The sequence below is a fragment of the Serinus canaria genome, chromosome 2 (assembly GCF_022539315.1).
Source record: "Serinus canaria isolate serCan28SL12 chromosome 2, serCan2020, whole genome shotgun sequence".
Classification (NCBI taxonomy): domain Eukaryota; kingdom Metazoa; phylum Chordata; class Aves; order Passeriformes; family Fringillidae; genus Serinus; species Serinus canaria.
This window is the reverse complement of record NC_066315.1, coordinates 37,025,911-37,041,779: the sequence shown is the minus strand read 5'-3', so window position 1 is coordinate 37,041,779 and position 15,869 is coordinate 37,025,911. Positions and strand designations below refer to the sequence as shown.

General features: G+C 35.4%; 1 protein-coding gene across 1 annotated transcript; it reads left to right on the top strand.

Annotated features, from left to right (window-relative positions):
* The first annotated feature begins 115 nt into the window (after window positions 1-115).
* Window positions 116-14,554, top strand: EFHB (EF-hand domain family member B). Its single transcript, XM_018909771.3, has 13 exons — window positions 116-181; window positions 492-551; window positions 1,347-1,490; window positions 2,829-3,009; window positions 3,637-3,747; window positions 5,346-5,472; window positions 5,826-5,909; window positions 7,637-7,704; window positions 9,088-9,242; window positions 10,045-10,252; window positions 10,619-10,822; window positions 11,309-11,490; window positions 14,347-14,554. Exons 1-13 carry the CDS (start codon window positions 116-118, stop codon window positions 14,509-14,511), a joined length of 1,755 nt encoding a protein of 584 aa, XP_018765316.2. The 3' UTR covers window positions 14,512-14,554.
* Window positions 14,555-15,869: the final 1,315 nt, after the last annotated feature.

Genomic DNA, 15,869 nt, shown 5'->3' with positions numbered 1-15,869 from the left:
TGGGTGCGAGGGGATGGCGGAGCGCTGTGAGCGCCGCCCGCACCGCGCATCTCGCACGAGCGCTGCCGGCGCTGCCGCCGCCGCCGTTACCGAGCGAGCAGAGTACGCGGCGGCCATGGCGGAGCAGCCACCGCCATGCCCCAAAGAGACGCTCTCCGACGAGACTCCGGAGCTGCCGAACGTGAGTGCCTTCGTCAAAAGGGTCACACGTATGCCCCGGAGCTGCGCCCCGTTTGTGTGCTTTTCTGGGGCGGAGTCTCGCCGAGGGAAGGGCCTGGAGGAGGGGCAGGAGGGCAGCGTGTGGGAGGGGATGGGGCATCTCCCTGCGAGCCCCCTTTCTCCCAGAAGTGAGGGAGGCTCCTTCTCGCCCTCATCAAAACGGGGACGATTGGACAACGTCCCGTGCATAGTGCCAGATCCCAGTTTGACTAGTTGTCTGTACTATTACGAGTTTCGTTATACGTTATTTATTTTTTGATTGCATTTCTTAGGCTGGAAAGTTGAGTCACGCGGGCAAGACGGTTGCGAGTTGTCTCAAAGAGACACCCAGGGTGAGTTGGTTTTGTAGAGGCTCCCGTTTTGTTTTTTTTCTACATCCCTTCGCTTTTGAAACTACCGTTTATTTCAGTGTTTTTTATCAGGTGGAATAACAGAGACTAGCTGGCAAGATTGGAAAACACTTCTGGCAGTTCATTTTTATTCCACATATTTTACAGAAGTCACCGTGCATGCTTAGTTGGGACTAAATATAATTGTTTTAGGCAGTTTTCCCCTCTGGTAATGCAATTTAAGTAATTATTGGAAATTATTATTACTTCTGATGGAGGTTCTTCTTTACAAGGATGCCTGCCAGAATTGGGAATCCCATTGGCCCTTCCCCATAGCCCTAAAGAGTCAGAGGCTACTGAGACACAAATGGATCCTGTGAATAGCAGGTCTCCCTTTAAATGATAATTAAAGAAACCCAACACCCTAGTTTAAATTTTTCAAAATTGCTTCATTGATGGTGTAAATTGTGAGTCGGGTTAAAGGTTTCTGAAATTTATAATTGTAGCATTTAGTTTTCATCAAGAGCATGTGAAGTAGCTGTTACCCAAATTAAAAAAAAATAAATATGGGAAGCATTGAAACTTAGCAATGCCGTTTTGATAAAATATAGTCTGGGTTATGTTAACCTTATGCTCTCAGTGTCAGCGTCTGCACGAACATGTGCATGTACTGCAGCCCTAAAGCATCCTCATATTTTGTTCTTATATTTGAAACGACACAAATGTCTGCAGTACATTTTCTTTTCATTAAGGTTTTGTGAATGGTGTAAACTTGTTTTTGCTTTGCCTTACATGTAGCCTGTTACGCCCACTGCTGTACGAAAGTTTCGAAATACAACAAATCCAGCTCCTGGTGCTAAAATAATATTCTACGGCACTGCGGACGATCCCGATGTTGCAACTCACTTGACACATGGCATAAAGTCAACCGCCCAATTCACTGTAAGAATGTGACTCATTTACTCTTGTTTAAGAATGAACCTCTTAAGAGTGTTCTTAGTAAAAGCAACTGATGTCTTCATAGTCAGGGATAAAGGTGAGTGATTTATACTGCAGCATTTCACAGCTGCTGTGAATTATCTGAGTTCTGAGGTCAAATCATAGAACTTACTTAACATTATTGAAACTGGAATATATTTGAAGTTCAGTGACTGTTATCAGTGATGTAACTTTTCATAGTGACTACTGAATTGTTAATTTAATTTCAAGATTTAAGTTAATAAACAGTCTTCTGCCCACAAATTTTGCTGCTTGCTTTTTTTTTTTTTTTTCTTTGTGGGTTACAGAGACAAAACCAGTTAAGCTCTTAGCAAAATAGCTATTATCTGTGAATGTGTTTACGGTTTGGTGTAATTATTCTGTGTGCTTTCTTACCTTTGGCTAGAAACTGATTTTTTTAGCTAAAAAGTGATGGTTTGGATATGTCATGCTATTTAGAGTATATTCTTTAGAAATTGTCTTTGTAATCTGTAATCAAACAACTGGTGAGATCAGTTGAATAGTGTTATCACACAGTTAGTGTTCCTATCTTTCAAAATAGCAGTTGTATTTGTAAAGTGTATTTTTATGAAGGAAGTAAGTCCTAATATTACAGGATGTTGAGTAGGACATTTATTAGGCATATCCAAAATGAAAGAAAGCCAGGTTTTGGTGTCCTTTCTCAGAAGTTTTTTGTTGAGTGGATTGATTTGTACTGGATTAACCTGTACTGTCTGTTGAAGACTTTGCATTATTAATTAAAAATTATCTGTAGGAAGGGTTGGAAGCCTAGTCAGTTTGCTAAGCATGGGTTTGCATCAATTGTATTTTCTACTACTTTTTTCAATATTTCTTCATATAATATTTAATAAGAGTTTAATAATAAATCTTATCTAGAATCCCCATTACTTTAATGGATAGCCTGAAAAATCAAATCACTTTAGGTTTGGTCACATTATAATTTGACTATAGTTTCTAATATGTGCTAAGAAAAGAAAGACCACAGTCAGAAAGTGTATGTATTAAAAAGTGGAAAAGCTAGCATAAAAATAAAAATATCTCAAAGTAAGTATTTTATTTAGCTGGAAATTTAGCATAGCATTGGCTATTAGTGGTCTTCTCTCAAGATACAATTTTGGTTTGCAACTCAGTGGTTAAAATTATGTTAGTGTAACCATGGAAGATCTCATTAGAACACTTATGAGCAAACTTTTGTTTGTGTGGGTAGTCATAGTGCTGTGTGAATGATCAAAGTTTGCTGGTTTTTTTTCCTGACTCTGGTGTTGTTTGTGGTGTCTTCAGGTAGCTTCATTGATAAGTCCAGTTGCTAAAAGTGAATTTCAAGAAAAGATGCAAGACATGAAAGAAGCAATATACTCCAGTAATCGTGAAGCACCTTTGGGTAAATCACATGATCAATCTTTGAAGTTACCTGAGGGCTTGGATATCATTAATACTACATTTGGAATGAAAGTCTTCAAAGGTAAGAAAATTTGCCATTAAAACATATTTGCTATAAATACAAGATAATCTGCAATTTATCATCTAGCACATGCTCTATGATTCCAACAACTCCATTTCAGGAGAAGAGTTATAACAGCTATTGAAAGGCCTAAAAATTTTTCATTTTTGATGAAGAAACAAGCAACTGAGAACATATGGTAACTACCAGGGCTTTTAGCTCTCTTCCTGATCTGTCTTTATAGATTTCCTGTGAGAACTGTAGGGTAGCTGTCGACTTACCTTCCTTTTCCCAACAACTCTAATAGGTCTCATGGAAGAAACTTCCTTGACATGTGTAGCTTTCCTCCGTAGACTGGAGGAAATCACATCTGTGTTGTCCATGTAGCTTTCTTGCAAAAGTTATGTTCATCTGGGTTTCTGTGATTCTCTCCCTAGTCCCATGTCATTATGTGAATAATGAATTAGATGTTTATTATTCATCTATTCATTAGATGAATATAGATTGACTAGCAATGTGGTAAGGAGTATCATCCTTCCACAACATTAGCAACTTCTCTAGCAAGGTATTGTTTACAATTAAGAATAAGTGAAACAAGATATCCACCCCCCTTAGCTCCCAAACCCTACATTCTTTATTTGTTTCCAGATTTAACAGCTGGAGAGGTTGTAAATCCACCAAAAACCTTTGAGGAAGTGGATAAAGAAGCAAGAGAAGGACACGATTTGTATGTTCTCTCACATGAGGATTATTATGTGGGTAAGGTAAAAGGCTCATAAGAAACGACGTAAAAAGTTCCTCTATGTGTGTTCAGTGCCTACTGTATGCTGTTTTTTGAGATATAAACTATTAATTTTAACCACTGTAATAATACAATACATATTATTTTTAAAAATTATGTGAAAAAAAAGCAAGTGAGAGAGCATGATCTCAGTTTCTAGAACTGTCAATCACTTCAGGATGGGCATTTAAAACAGTGTAAGAACTTCATGAAGGAGCTGGAAGCCTGATTTCTTTTGGATGCTGTTTGAAAAGGAAAATATTTTCAGGAAACTAGAAACTCACAAATGCCCTGGTTGCTTACTGAATTTGGCATTGTCTATGCCACTGAAAGCAATCCCAGATTTGAAGACGTAGACTGTGAGCCCAACCCATTCCAGTATGTTTTCCTCTAGTTCCTCTCTTTCATCAGGATACAAACAGAATTTCAGAGCAGGCAGACTTTCTGATGGGGAGCTTAGGACTAAGATCTGGTTGTGAAGAATTTCAGGCTGCTGGGTGGCTCTCTGAAATGCAGGTTCCACAGCCTACAGAATCCTCCCATGGGTCTGTGGGCTGTGCCTGCGTTGCTTCAGCCCCTGGGGGCTGTACCTGTGTGATGTGGTCTGCTCAGGGATGGTTACCCTTTATTTCACAGGAGCACAGTGACAAATAGCATTCTAAAATGCAGTACATTTTTTTTTTCCCAGCCGCTTCTATTTTTCCGAGTTCCATGACTTTTTTTCACTTAGGCTGAAAATGTAAATTTTATGTGGAAACTATTACATAGATGTGAAATTATAGTACTTTGTTGTCTCACTGAGAAATTATTCTATAAATAGTATTGGTATAAATTGGCCCAACCTGTAACTTCATTTCCTCTCTTCTCTGCCTTTCTTGGGTGTTTTAGTGAAATTATTCATTATCTGTTTTTGTCTCTCTTTTAACATCCATCCACCGTGAAGAGGCCAAGTCAGAAGCAGACTGACAGAAAAAAGTCAACTATGTGCCCCAGCAATAGTATAAAAAATGTCATGCTGCCATACAGCCATACGGAGCCCTAATTAGAAAACATGCAGTGAATAATATTTTTGAAAGTTCTAATTATCATTCTTTTTAAAAGGTGATTGAAAAGACTTTGAAGAAAAAGAGTGACTGTTTTTTCTCTGACAAAAAGACATAGCAAGAGTATATCTGAAAATGCAGCACATCAAAAACATTTTTTGCATTTTTTGAAAACAATAAATCAAATGGTACACGTTTCTACTCAAGTGTAGATATTATACAGCAATGTTTGCTTGACCCCCACCACTTAGGCTATGTGGTTTAATTTATTCTGTTGGGCTTGTCTTTAATCGGACTTAAAAGAACATCCAACTGAAGCAGTTTTGCTTTTTATTTTGCCTTTTATCTTTGCTTTTGACAATCAGATTGTTCCTAACTACTCAATAAACAGGGAGAATGCAAATTATTTATCTTTAATTAAGCAGATTTGTTATTTGCCTTTGTTTCTTCATTGTTTTGTTTTAAGAATGGAGATACTGGGTGCATTTTTCTTAAGTGTTTTACACAGGTTGAAATGCCTGCTTTATCTGCAGGGGAATCAGTCAATAGGAAGTATAACTCACACTTTGACAAGTCTTTTGTTTATGGAATGGAAACCCCTCACTATGAAGATGGGCGAAATACAGCCAAGACTTTCAACTGGGTCTTGGACCTGGATTCGTAAGTTGCAATGAGTTAACTAATTAATTAATGGGATAAATTATCAGGAAGAGTGGGTCTTCATATTTGAAGGAAATTGTATATCTCACAATCCTATCCTTAGCTGTATTGAACTGAATAGAAAATGCAAGATGTGATTTTCAGAACAGTTTATCCAAATAGCTTTTACCATATAACAACTCTCAGCATGTCTTAAGCATTATGTAAATCCCTTTGATTTTTAGTAGTTTAATCAATAAGTTGAAAGGAGTTGCTGTTTTCTTTTAATATATAATAATATTTTTTAAATATTATTGAAAAAATATTGTATATTAAAAAAAAACATGTGCAGGAATTATTTTTGTAATTTGTAGGAAGAGAGCACCATACCTTGTGTCAAAACGAAGTGATGATTTCAAGGAAAAATACCAGCCTCTGATTGGAAAAGTTTTTGATCCGTAAGTAAGCAAAGATCCCTTCTGTTACAAATAGATCAAGCACAAAATTCACTCACTTTTGCCATTTCTCCAATATCTTTTTATATCTTGGATAAAAAATCTGTGTGCTTAATGCTTCAAGTGCAGCGCTCATTTAAGAGAAAAGGATCTCCTACCTGCCCAAATTAGGCTGATAAGTACACAAGTTTCTAGTAAGGACTGTACTGTGTCCATGTAGTGACATTAGATCTTAATGTTTAAGTGGTCAAGCACTCTTTAAGACATTTTTTCCCCCAGTATTTTGTAATTAGTAAGTTTTGAAAGGACTGACACATATCACCTAATGTTTTGGAATTCAACCATTTTGCTTACTCTCACACTATTTTTGGTCTTATTCGTTACATCATCTGTAATCTCACTGTATTACTTTCTTGGAAAAGGACATGGAACTAAATTTTATTACCTAGCAGCATTTACCAATCTCTGTTGAATTGTTAGAATAACTGACATTTATGAAGCAATCTGGGACAGTTTGTAATTTCACAGAACAGTGCTTAAGAAGCACCACAGAAGTCATAAGGTACAGTGGGGTTAGGATCCAGGTGTGCTGCAGATCTAGGGCTCCTGAATGTATCCAAAGGCTGTTTTTGCAGGTGCTCTAGATTTCTGTAAAAATATATCTGAAGGCTCACTAACATTGACTTTGGTGGCAAAATATAATTTCAAACTCAAGATCCCAGGCTTAGGTTGATCTGGGGAAGTGTTCTCATAAGTGCATGTGAGCAGTGAGCACAAATACAAATCAGTTTTTTCTCTCCCTGTCACTGTGTCCCAGCTTACTGTGAGACAGACCTGGAGCACGAGCAACACGAAGCAGTGTGATCAGTCAGGGATGGTTGCAGGCTGAAACTCACCACTAATGTTACAAGACAGATACAGGCTAACTTAATCTTATTTGGTGAATTTTATGCCCTCCACGTCCTATGTGTGATATGAAAATGATAAAAGAAAAATATACATAGTTTTTTTTAGATTGTGGTGTTTCCATTTCTGTGTGTGGGTTTTTGTTTGTTGGTTTTGTGCTTTAGACAAAGCACTGATAATCTTTTAAATTCTGATGGGGATTTTTGAATCAGATAAGTGTTTTAATTATTTAATTATTAAAAATAAAGTGAGCATTATGTCTTTTTAAAATTAAAAAAAGGAAACAGTTCTTTAATGTCAAAAGCAGAATCTTCAATTTTTGGAAAATAGAACTGAGAAAGGCTTTCTGCATGGATATGGGGCTTGGTTGCTGGTTTTGGTAGACACGAAATTGCATGTGGAAAAGCAGATATGGGATTCAATTTTTCCACTTTAGCCAAAAGTAGTTTATTTCAGACATTTCAGTTGGAGATTTTGTCTAAATATTCCTATTATTTGACTACAAAGACTTTTCTTACATGGTTCTATCATTTTCTCTGGAAAAATGGCATAGAATATTTTTTTTTGTAATGAACATAATTGTTCAAAAAGTTAATGTTTACATCTGGTTGTGTTATGTTACAAACAGTGAATGTTATAATCAGCTTTGTAAAGGGTTGCTTTTCTGGAATGGTAATGTTGAAACAAAGTCCTGATAAACAAATTTCAGGTAAACTATGAGTATCATCCCTATTATTAGTTACTTTTTTAAATAGTAGCTGAGATTTTATTTTGGCTAATAATAAGCTGTTTGACAATTAACAAAAAAATGTCCTTTTTGACAGTATAGCAGATACTATGAATGTTCCCCCAGACCATACATTTGGATTGGTGGTCCCACCAGATAAATATGGTAAGTTCAAATGCAGAATAAAATCTTACCTTGCTGATTAAACTCTGCTGAAGTCATAACTGTTGGTTGTATATACAATTTTCCTAAAAAAAGGTTCAAAAATATGTTGACAGTAAATTTCTGAAATGTAAATTTGAGTGGATTCGAAGTTGCTAGTGGGAAAAAAGTAAATGTCAAAAATAAAGACGCTTTAGGTTTGGGATTATCATGCTGGTTTTTTTTTGTTTTTTTTTTTAAAGCCTTTGTAGCTGAATGTAACAAAATGGGAAATGGCAGAAAAACCTTATTGAAATTAAAGTGACCAACTAAAATCAAAATCAATCCTGCATATTCCCTCTCAATGATTTCTCAAGCAATTCTCTAAAAAGAGTAAAAATTGCAAGCAATAAATAGGAATAATAAGTTTTTGAAGGTTGCAAGGAGATAGAAAGCAGAGTACAAAAAAAAAAACCTCTTAATTTTCATTATGACAAAATTCTGAAAGCTAATCAGCTCTAATAGTCAATGAGATTGATGATGTTTTAACATTGTGTTTAATAATTAGGGAATACAGTCAACAATTGGGAAGCAAAAAAATGAAGTGGATCATCAAAGTCATACAGTTAATCTGGGCCAGAGAAAGTCTGTTCAAAGAATGCATAATCTTTTTACATGTTTTACTATGTAATGTAAGAAAGTTCATGCTATAAGGAAGAGCAGAAGAACTGAACAAAAGAGTTAATAGGAAATAATGCTTGTGCACTGCTGTTAGAGGGGGATTAGGTGTGCTACTCATGTTGTTACTGTACTCTGAAGGAACTTCTTGCACTCCAGAAAGTGACATTGGCACCTTGGGAATTTGGATGAAGACTGCAGCTCAGTGTGCTAAAGTGTTTAAAAATACTGATAAAGCTAGGATACTTGGAAAATGGGAGCAGTAACATAAAAAGAGTTCATTGTCTTTCTAGAAACCTATGATATATAATTATCCAAAATACTAAATTTTGGATAGTATATAAGTATATACTTATATCTCATAAGTATATGGAACGTGACAGACTGGAAGTGGTAGATCAATACATGTTCTTTTTGCTCAATTATCTTGACATTGAGTAAAAACTACTGCTTTTAGAAGCTTTTGGAAGCAGTGGATAGATTTGTGAAGCTACTTTATTGCGTTCCAAAATTTTTAATATTAACTATGTGTGAGTAGAGAAATAATTATATGGACCATTTGATCTTGCAATGAAATGACTGTATCAGCTGTTCAGCAGTGCTGAAAATCAGCATCTTGAAACTGAAATTCTCCTTTTCCTAATAAATGCAGACTTTTTTTTTTTTTTTTTTGTAAATGTCTGATTACTGTATATGCACAACAAATTGAGGAATTGTTCATTTTTATAGACGTTCATGATCTTCTTCATGGCCGGGTTCCATGTGAGTTCCTCTGTGGGAAGGACAGAGAAAGAGTTATCTTGATTGCAGTTCGAGAAAGTCTGAAGAAAGCTAACTATAGGAATTTTGATGTGTTACTAGAAGCATTAAGACATTTTGATAAGGTTGGTGCTCTGAAAAGGTATAAATGTAAAGGAATGTGTGACATTAGCGCTTCTGTGCTCTAGAGATACAGACATGAAGAAACGTAAGCATAGCAAGGTAAATATGCATGAAGACTGTAACTGTGAAGATAACTTCATATTATTGAATGTCTCATCTACTGTGATATGCTAGGGAATTAGACACAATAGTATTTGGAGCTTTTCGTAATATTATTTGGAATATCCAGGTTAGAGGGAGCAAGGGACACACGAGCAGGAGTAATCTTAACAATATTTGGACTTCAAAATCTGGCATTCCTTCCTAAAGAGAAAACAGTGGAAGGGGTTACATTCATATTTTCATCCGAGCTGTATTTTTTGACTGGGTTGCCAAGCCTCAGAATTTCAGGTATTTTCTTTTTTTCTCTCTGGAAAAAAAATTGTTAATTGGCATTTCATACGTAACATTAATTGTAATGTATACAGAATGATTGATGTCTTACTTTTAAAGATATCTTGGCTTTTCCTCAACATTTATGATTAGACTGCTATCTCGTCACAATAGCTTGTCACACCTTTACTCTCAAATCACTGTATTATTTAGGTTGAAAGTAACTCTTTTTACACTTTTCAGATTTCTAAAATACTTAGGGTTTATTTTTGTATTCAGCAATATTACTCTTCTTGAAATAGTGTCTGGTGCTATATAGATATATCTATGAATATATATAAATAGCACCAGTGTTTCTTTTGGTGAAGTTACCTTATGATGGCTGTTAGAGAATCATAGAATATAACAACTGTTTTCCTTTCTTTCTAATAGAATGGAGGTGGAATGATCCACAAGGACAAGCTACGAAAGATCTTTTTTCAGCTGAACGTGAATCTGGATAAGGAGCTCCTGGAATCCTTACTTGACTGCTGTGATTTGGATAAGGATGGCCTGATTAATTACCAGGACTTTGCAAACTTTCTGAACTGGAAAGATAAAATGGGTGTTAAAGAATTTGAAGAAAAAATAATTACAAAAGGTAGATGCCTTAATACTGGGAAAATATGGGGATGATCTTGTTCTTAGGATAGCTGTTAAAAGGACATTGCTGTTGTAAACTAGGTGCTCCTTTTGAAGGGTAGGATTTAGAAACTGATTTAACTACCAACATCTCAGGTACAGATGTGTTTCAGAATCATGGAGTTCTGTGTTGCATCCTGAGGTTGACTCTGAGATGTTTTTTAGTAATACAGATCAACAGAGAGTAAAACATCTCCTAGAAGTGTTATCAGAAATGTAGATGCATTATGTTACCTCCTTTACAGTTATTCAAGGAAAGCTTTTGCCTCTTAGTCTATAATATGTTGATAATATATCTTGGCTATCCCATACCTTTTGTATATAGGGAAAAAATTAGATGCCTATCTTCCCAAAAACACAAAGAAAGAGGATGAACCACCGCCAGAACAGGAAGATCTTGAGTTAAAAGAACCAGAAAGCTCAGAAAATATGCCAAAACCACTTACAAGATCAACAGACTGTGTATATACAAGTTATCAAACATCATCTTCTCAGTATAATGCTGTAGTTGGTGGTATCCCAACATCCTGTAAGTACAGTGCTGCTCACTTCTGAGCATTATCTAAGACAAAATCAGGAGCAAAGTTGAAAAGTATTGCTACAGGTTCTACTAGTGTAAAATAGTGAATTAATTTATCTAAGCTAAGTTTTTTTTAGGATTAGGACTTGGAAGTGGGAAGGGATGGTCTGTACAAAACAAATTGAAATTAATCTAGATGTCTTTGAGAAATTATGCTAGTACTTTTGGGAGAACCATATCTCCTTACAATCACCTGAAATAATTTCAGCTGGGAATACTAAGTACTAGTGTATTACTGCAAGATTCCTTGTTCTCACACTTCATGATGTAGCTGAAGCCAGGATTTCTAAAAATATGAAAAAAGACACGAGGAAGAAAATTATGTAACTTGTTTTTGAACCTATGTCAAGCATCATATTTCTTCTTATTTCATGCAAAACGTTTTATCCTCCCTGGCACTATTTATCCATGCTGCCTGTTGATTGATTTTCACAGGTTATCCACTGTGTGGTGTTCCAAGTATTCGTTCAGATATTCCTGCTCCTCAAGTTCAACGCCTCAGTGACACGACTAATTATGGTGACCAGGGCAGTAGTTTTTCGCTATTGTTCCCTTCTGTCTTCAGTCAAAAGGGAGTGTATGAAAAACATCTTTTAAAAAAGAGACCAAAGGCAGAGGTATAGTGAATTTCTTGGGAATATTCTTCCAAGATAACCATTCTGCTAGCCATATGGGAGTGGGAAGTCATCAAGTAAACAGGTTGTAAAATTCATAGTGCAACATTACCATCTTGCTTTACATCCATTCAGCTATCTGAAAAATATGTACTCTCCACATTTTAAATCATTCATAAAGATGGTAGATATTTTATTGAGATTCAGCCTATTGAAATTTCTGAGCAAGGTCTCAAGCAACATGGTTTATTAGTAAAGTTAGCCCCACTTTGATTATGTCATTGGATGAATGATCTCCAGAGATCTCTTCCAATCTAAGTTATTCTATGAAATGTCTTAAAAAGCCCCACAAGAAGATTATTAAAGGTGTATAAAAATAATTTCTATCGCATAGGGGTGTTTAATGGAAAATTTTACCTAAAGCATCTCTTTTTTACCAAAAAAATTTACCAAAAGCATCCTTGGTAGGTTGTGCTAATGATAAATTCAGCAAACCACTTGAAAGTACCTTCTAAGGGCCCTGCTGAGTCACAGTTGTAGGCTCAGGTCTACAAAGGATCTGGATAGTGATGGAGGACATTGGGAGTCACACAGCAATGCTGTGCTGTCTCTTAATTCTCAAGACAAAAATTGGACATGAGACTCTAGGAACTTACTTGAGGAACTCCATGATTTTTCTGATATATCTGCAGCCTCCTACCACTCTGTTTTCTCACAGACCAGATTTCTCTCACATAAATACTAAAATAACTTTGCTGTTTCTTCTTCAGTATTGCTTACCACTTTGTTTTTACACTTGTATACAATTCATAGGGGAAAAAATATTAAGAGAGAACTTCATTACCTGAAATACAATTTATTAGAGAATTGTAATGAAATGTGAAATTCCTATCTAAAATGAGAAAAGAAGCTGTGGCAGCCTCTTCTTCATTACATTAATGACCTCTACTCATTATATTAAATATTCAGCAGTAAAGTTTGAAAGGGGATCTAGAAATTGAATATGTATATTACTGAAAATAGTGTTGCTGGTTGGTGACTGGGGGTAGAAGGTGTGGTGTCATGCTCATCAAACGCCTTGTCAGAATGTTGTGTACATGAGCATTTACTACTTTATAATCTAGCTCTGAAAGCAGGAAATGAGTGCATGCAGCAAATAGCTAAGAGTAAATGGAATTCATGCTTCATTGAGAAGCCAATTACATCTGCCAATTAGATGTCAGGCACTAGATAGAGCTGTTCTTTGAAGTTATAACATGTCCTGAGATGTCATACTCTGTTATAGACTATACCAGCTATATAGAATTCAGTGCAGAACCACCTCTGAGTCGACTAAAACACCCTATGTTCATGAAATGAGATAATTGGGCATTTTATGATTATTGTTTTGATATGTATAATTAATGTTTCCAAAAATTTCATGGTTAATGAAATTATTCTATGATTATATGATATTATTATTAGATGAAAGCTCAGACTAATTTAATACTTTTTTTGTATAGTATGGTAGAAATTAATGCAAATTCTGACTATGAAATAGTTTCGTGAGGTGACTCATCTTGTTGCAAAAGAACAAAATAGTTCTTGGGCTTGCTGTTTTCTTCACTGAAATTCTCACCAGTCTGTTGAAGAGAATAGAAGTTATGTAGTTGAGGAATAGTGTGTGATTTGTATGCAGCATGTTGATTATAGGTGAGAGTGAGTTTTATCCTGTCTGCACACAATAGTCTGTGGTTTGGTCAGTGATGATTTTACAGCAGTTGATGAGTCAGGACAGAGCTCTCTCTTAACATGGTGAAGCCAAATTATGAGAGCATGTAGTCCTTTATTTTCCCTGCAGTGGTGTCCTGTGAAGGAATATTGCTTTTAGTTTAATTTCTATATTTTACTATATTTTACACTGGATCAGATCTGGTTTGTTTTACCGGGTGGTATGATTGATGTAACTGAAACAACACCTATGTTTAAAGAAATAAAATTCTGTCCCTTTTTTCCTCCTGCAATTTCAGCTTGCACAAACATTCATAGATTTATTGGCTAAGATGAAGCTGAAGATTTGCTGTATTGGGGATTAAGCCTATATTTATACGAAAATATGAAAGACAGTATAACAAGGCTGATTTGACTGTGTTCAAGGTCTTTATCAAAGCATGCATAAAGTCTCCATAGCATAAATACAGACACATTTATGATATAATTGAAGAAGCCAAATGTTTGCTGATACTAACAGAAGCACAGGGTGCATCAATATTCTAAAGTTACCTTCCTCTAATGAGTCAACAGGACAGTGTAATGAGGCATGCAACAGGAAGCATCCAAGTGAGAAAACATGGAAAGAATCCCCTCTGCTGAATTATTTTGATGTAAAATTATAACAAGGCTCAAAGTTGATGTGAACCATTTCATTTTAGTCACTTCACCCACTTATCTATACCAGCTGATGACCTTGTGTGTAGTACTGTTGCTGTGAAATGCAGATAATAATATAATCTGATTTATGTTGGTAACTGTAGACAGCAAAAATAGAGTGGATATACAGAACTTTACTTAGGGCTTTTGAAAAACATTTACTTTTCCCTTAGTCTTCTGTATTTGATTTTTTTCTCAGTGTTGAAGTAGTGCATCAACTTTAAGGTATTAATTTCAGATAATTTTGTACAGCTTTCATTGCAATGAGATTCAAATTTACTTAAATAGGAACTTCTTTTATTAAGGATGCAGGATGTGGTCAGTTTTAATTTAGGAAAATATTCTTTGGCAAGTAGAGATTGCTAAATATGTCAAAACCAAACACCGTAGAGTTAAACAAAATGCTGACTAGAATTACATGAATTGCATTATTTTGTATTATTTTTGTAGATTAAACAAGTTCTCCACAATATGGGCATGAATGCTTCAGATGAAAGGTTTGAAGAAATATGGAAGCAAGTGTGTACAAAACATGAGATAAAAGAGCTTTGTGATTGCGAAGAAAGTATGTGGAATATACTGAATAAGATACATGAATCAGGCATAAATTTCTAGACTCTGATTCTAGTCTTTGGGAGCTGCTTTTATTTAACATTAGTCTGGTGCTGAATAAAAAAATAAACAATAAATATTTATATGTGTATTGTCTTTTTGAGTAGTGGGTTCACCACATATATATGAATCATTGCATTTGGTAGGAACTAGTATCCATGCTTGTAAATGTAATACAAATATTTACAAATATCTTATATCTCATTTTGCATTTTTTAATTTATTTTTTATCTTATAAATGGAAAGACACTTTTAAAAGTGCTAAAGATAAATGTTTTAGATATTCAAGACCTGTCAAAGATTATTATCATGGCATTTTCCCTTTCTTCTCATGTTCTGAAATTCTTGTCAACAGAGATCTGGTTGTGGCAAAGTATTTGAGATGTTTGGACGTTCGTGTGAGGAAGTGCTTTACAGTCAAATAGTAAGGAAGGTACATAGCAATAGGTGTGGGATCTAAAGTGTTGTCATGAAATAGATTCCATAAAAACCTGTAGGATAAGAAGTGCCAGAATTGAATGTCCAGTTTGTGGCAGAGGGCTCCTATTCTCTGTGCAAGCTTATGACTATTACTAAATAGTATTCAGCTTTTACAAAGAGGAGAAAAGCATTGAGAGGTGTTTGTGTAATAAACATTTCATTACTGAATACTCAGAAAAGTTTGTGAGGGCTTTCAGAGAGCCAGCTGTTCATTTGTGACCAGTGTGGTTTCTTGGGAAGAGGGAGAGTCATTAATAGAAAACGCTTAAAGATTATTATGCAGTTTCAATGAATAGATGTAACATCCAATAAGAATAAACAATGGAAAGAAAATAATATGAAAACCTGCAACTGTGAGTTGGAATGTTCACTCTTCTACTACAGTACTGACCTTTGTAAAACAGATGGAAGTTGTTCACTATTAACAGTGAGAAATATTTCTTCTATAGTTTCAAATGCAAATGAAAGATCCTTGCCCAATGTAATCTTAATATACAGGATTTCAAGAAGGATGCTATTTTGTCACCTATTAATGTTTTAAATACCTTAATAAGATTTGGAGAATGTTGCCAGCCAAAGGCGTTACTGAGTTTTACAATGAAAGTAAAGGTTTGTTTTGTTAAATACTAGAAATGCACATGTAATTCAGCTTGACATTTTAGTTCCTTCTTCTCTTGTGTTTGTTAAGATTCCTCTTTTGCCTGTGTTCTAGGAGCTGGTCATTTACATGTAACTAGCTTTTTATATCAAATCTGCAAGCCAGACCCTTTTATACATTATTTTTGTAGCATTAACAGTAGCTGTCTTATATCAAGTAGAAAGAATTTGCTTTCTGGTATCTCCAAGGAGCAGGTGGGGTAAATGCTGCTTGATGAAGGCAA

Bases quoted from the DNA above. Each gene is read 5' to 3' on its own strand.
- EFHB (XM_018909771.3), top strand. From the start codon at position 116: ATGGCGGAGCAGCCACCGCCATGCCCCAAAGAGACGCTCTCCGACGAG. The intron at 1,491-2,828 runs GTAAGAATGTGA...TGGTGTCTTCAG, and splicing joins AGTCAACCGCCCAATTCACT to GTAGCTTCATTGATAAGTCC. The intron at 10,823-11,308 runs GTAAGTACAGTG...TGATTTTCACAG, and splicing joins TGGTGGTATCCCAACATCCT to GTTATCCACTGTGTGGTGTT.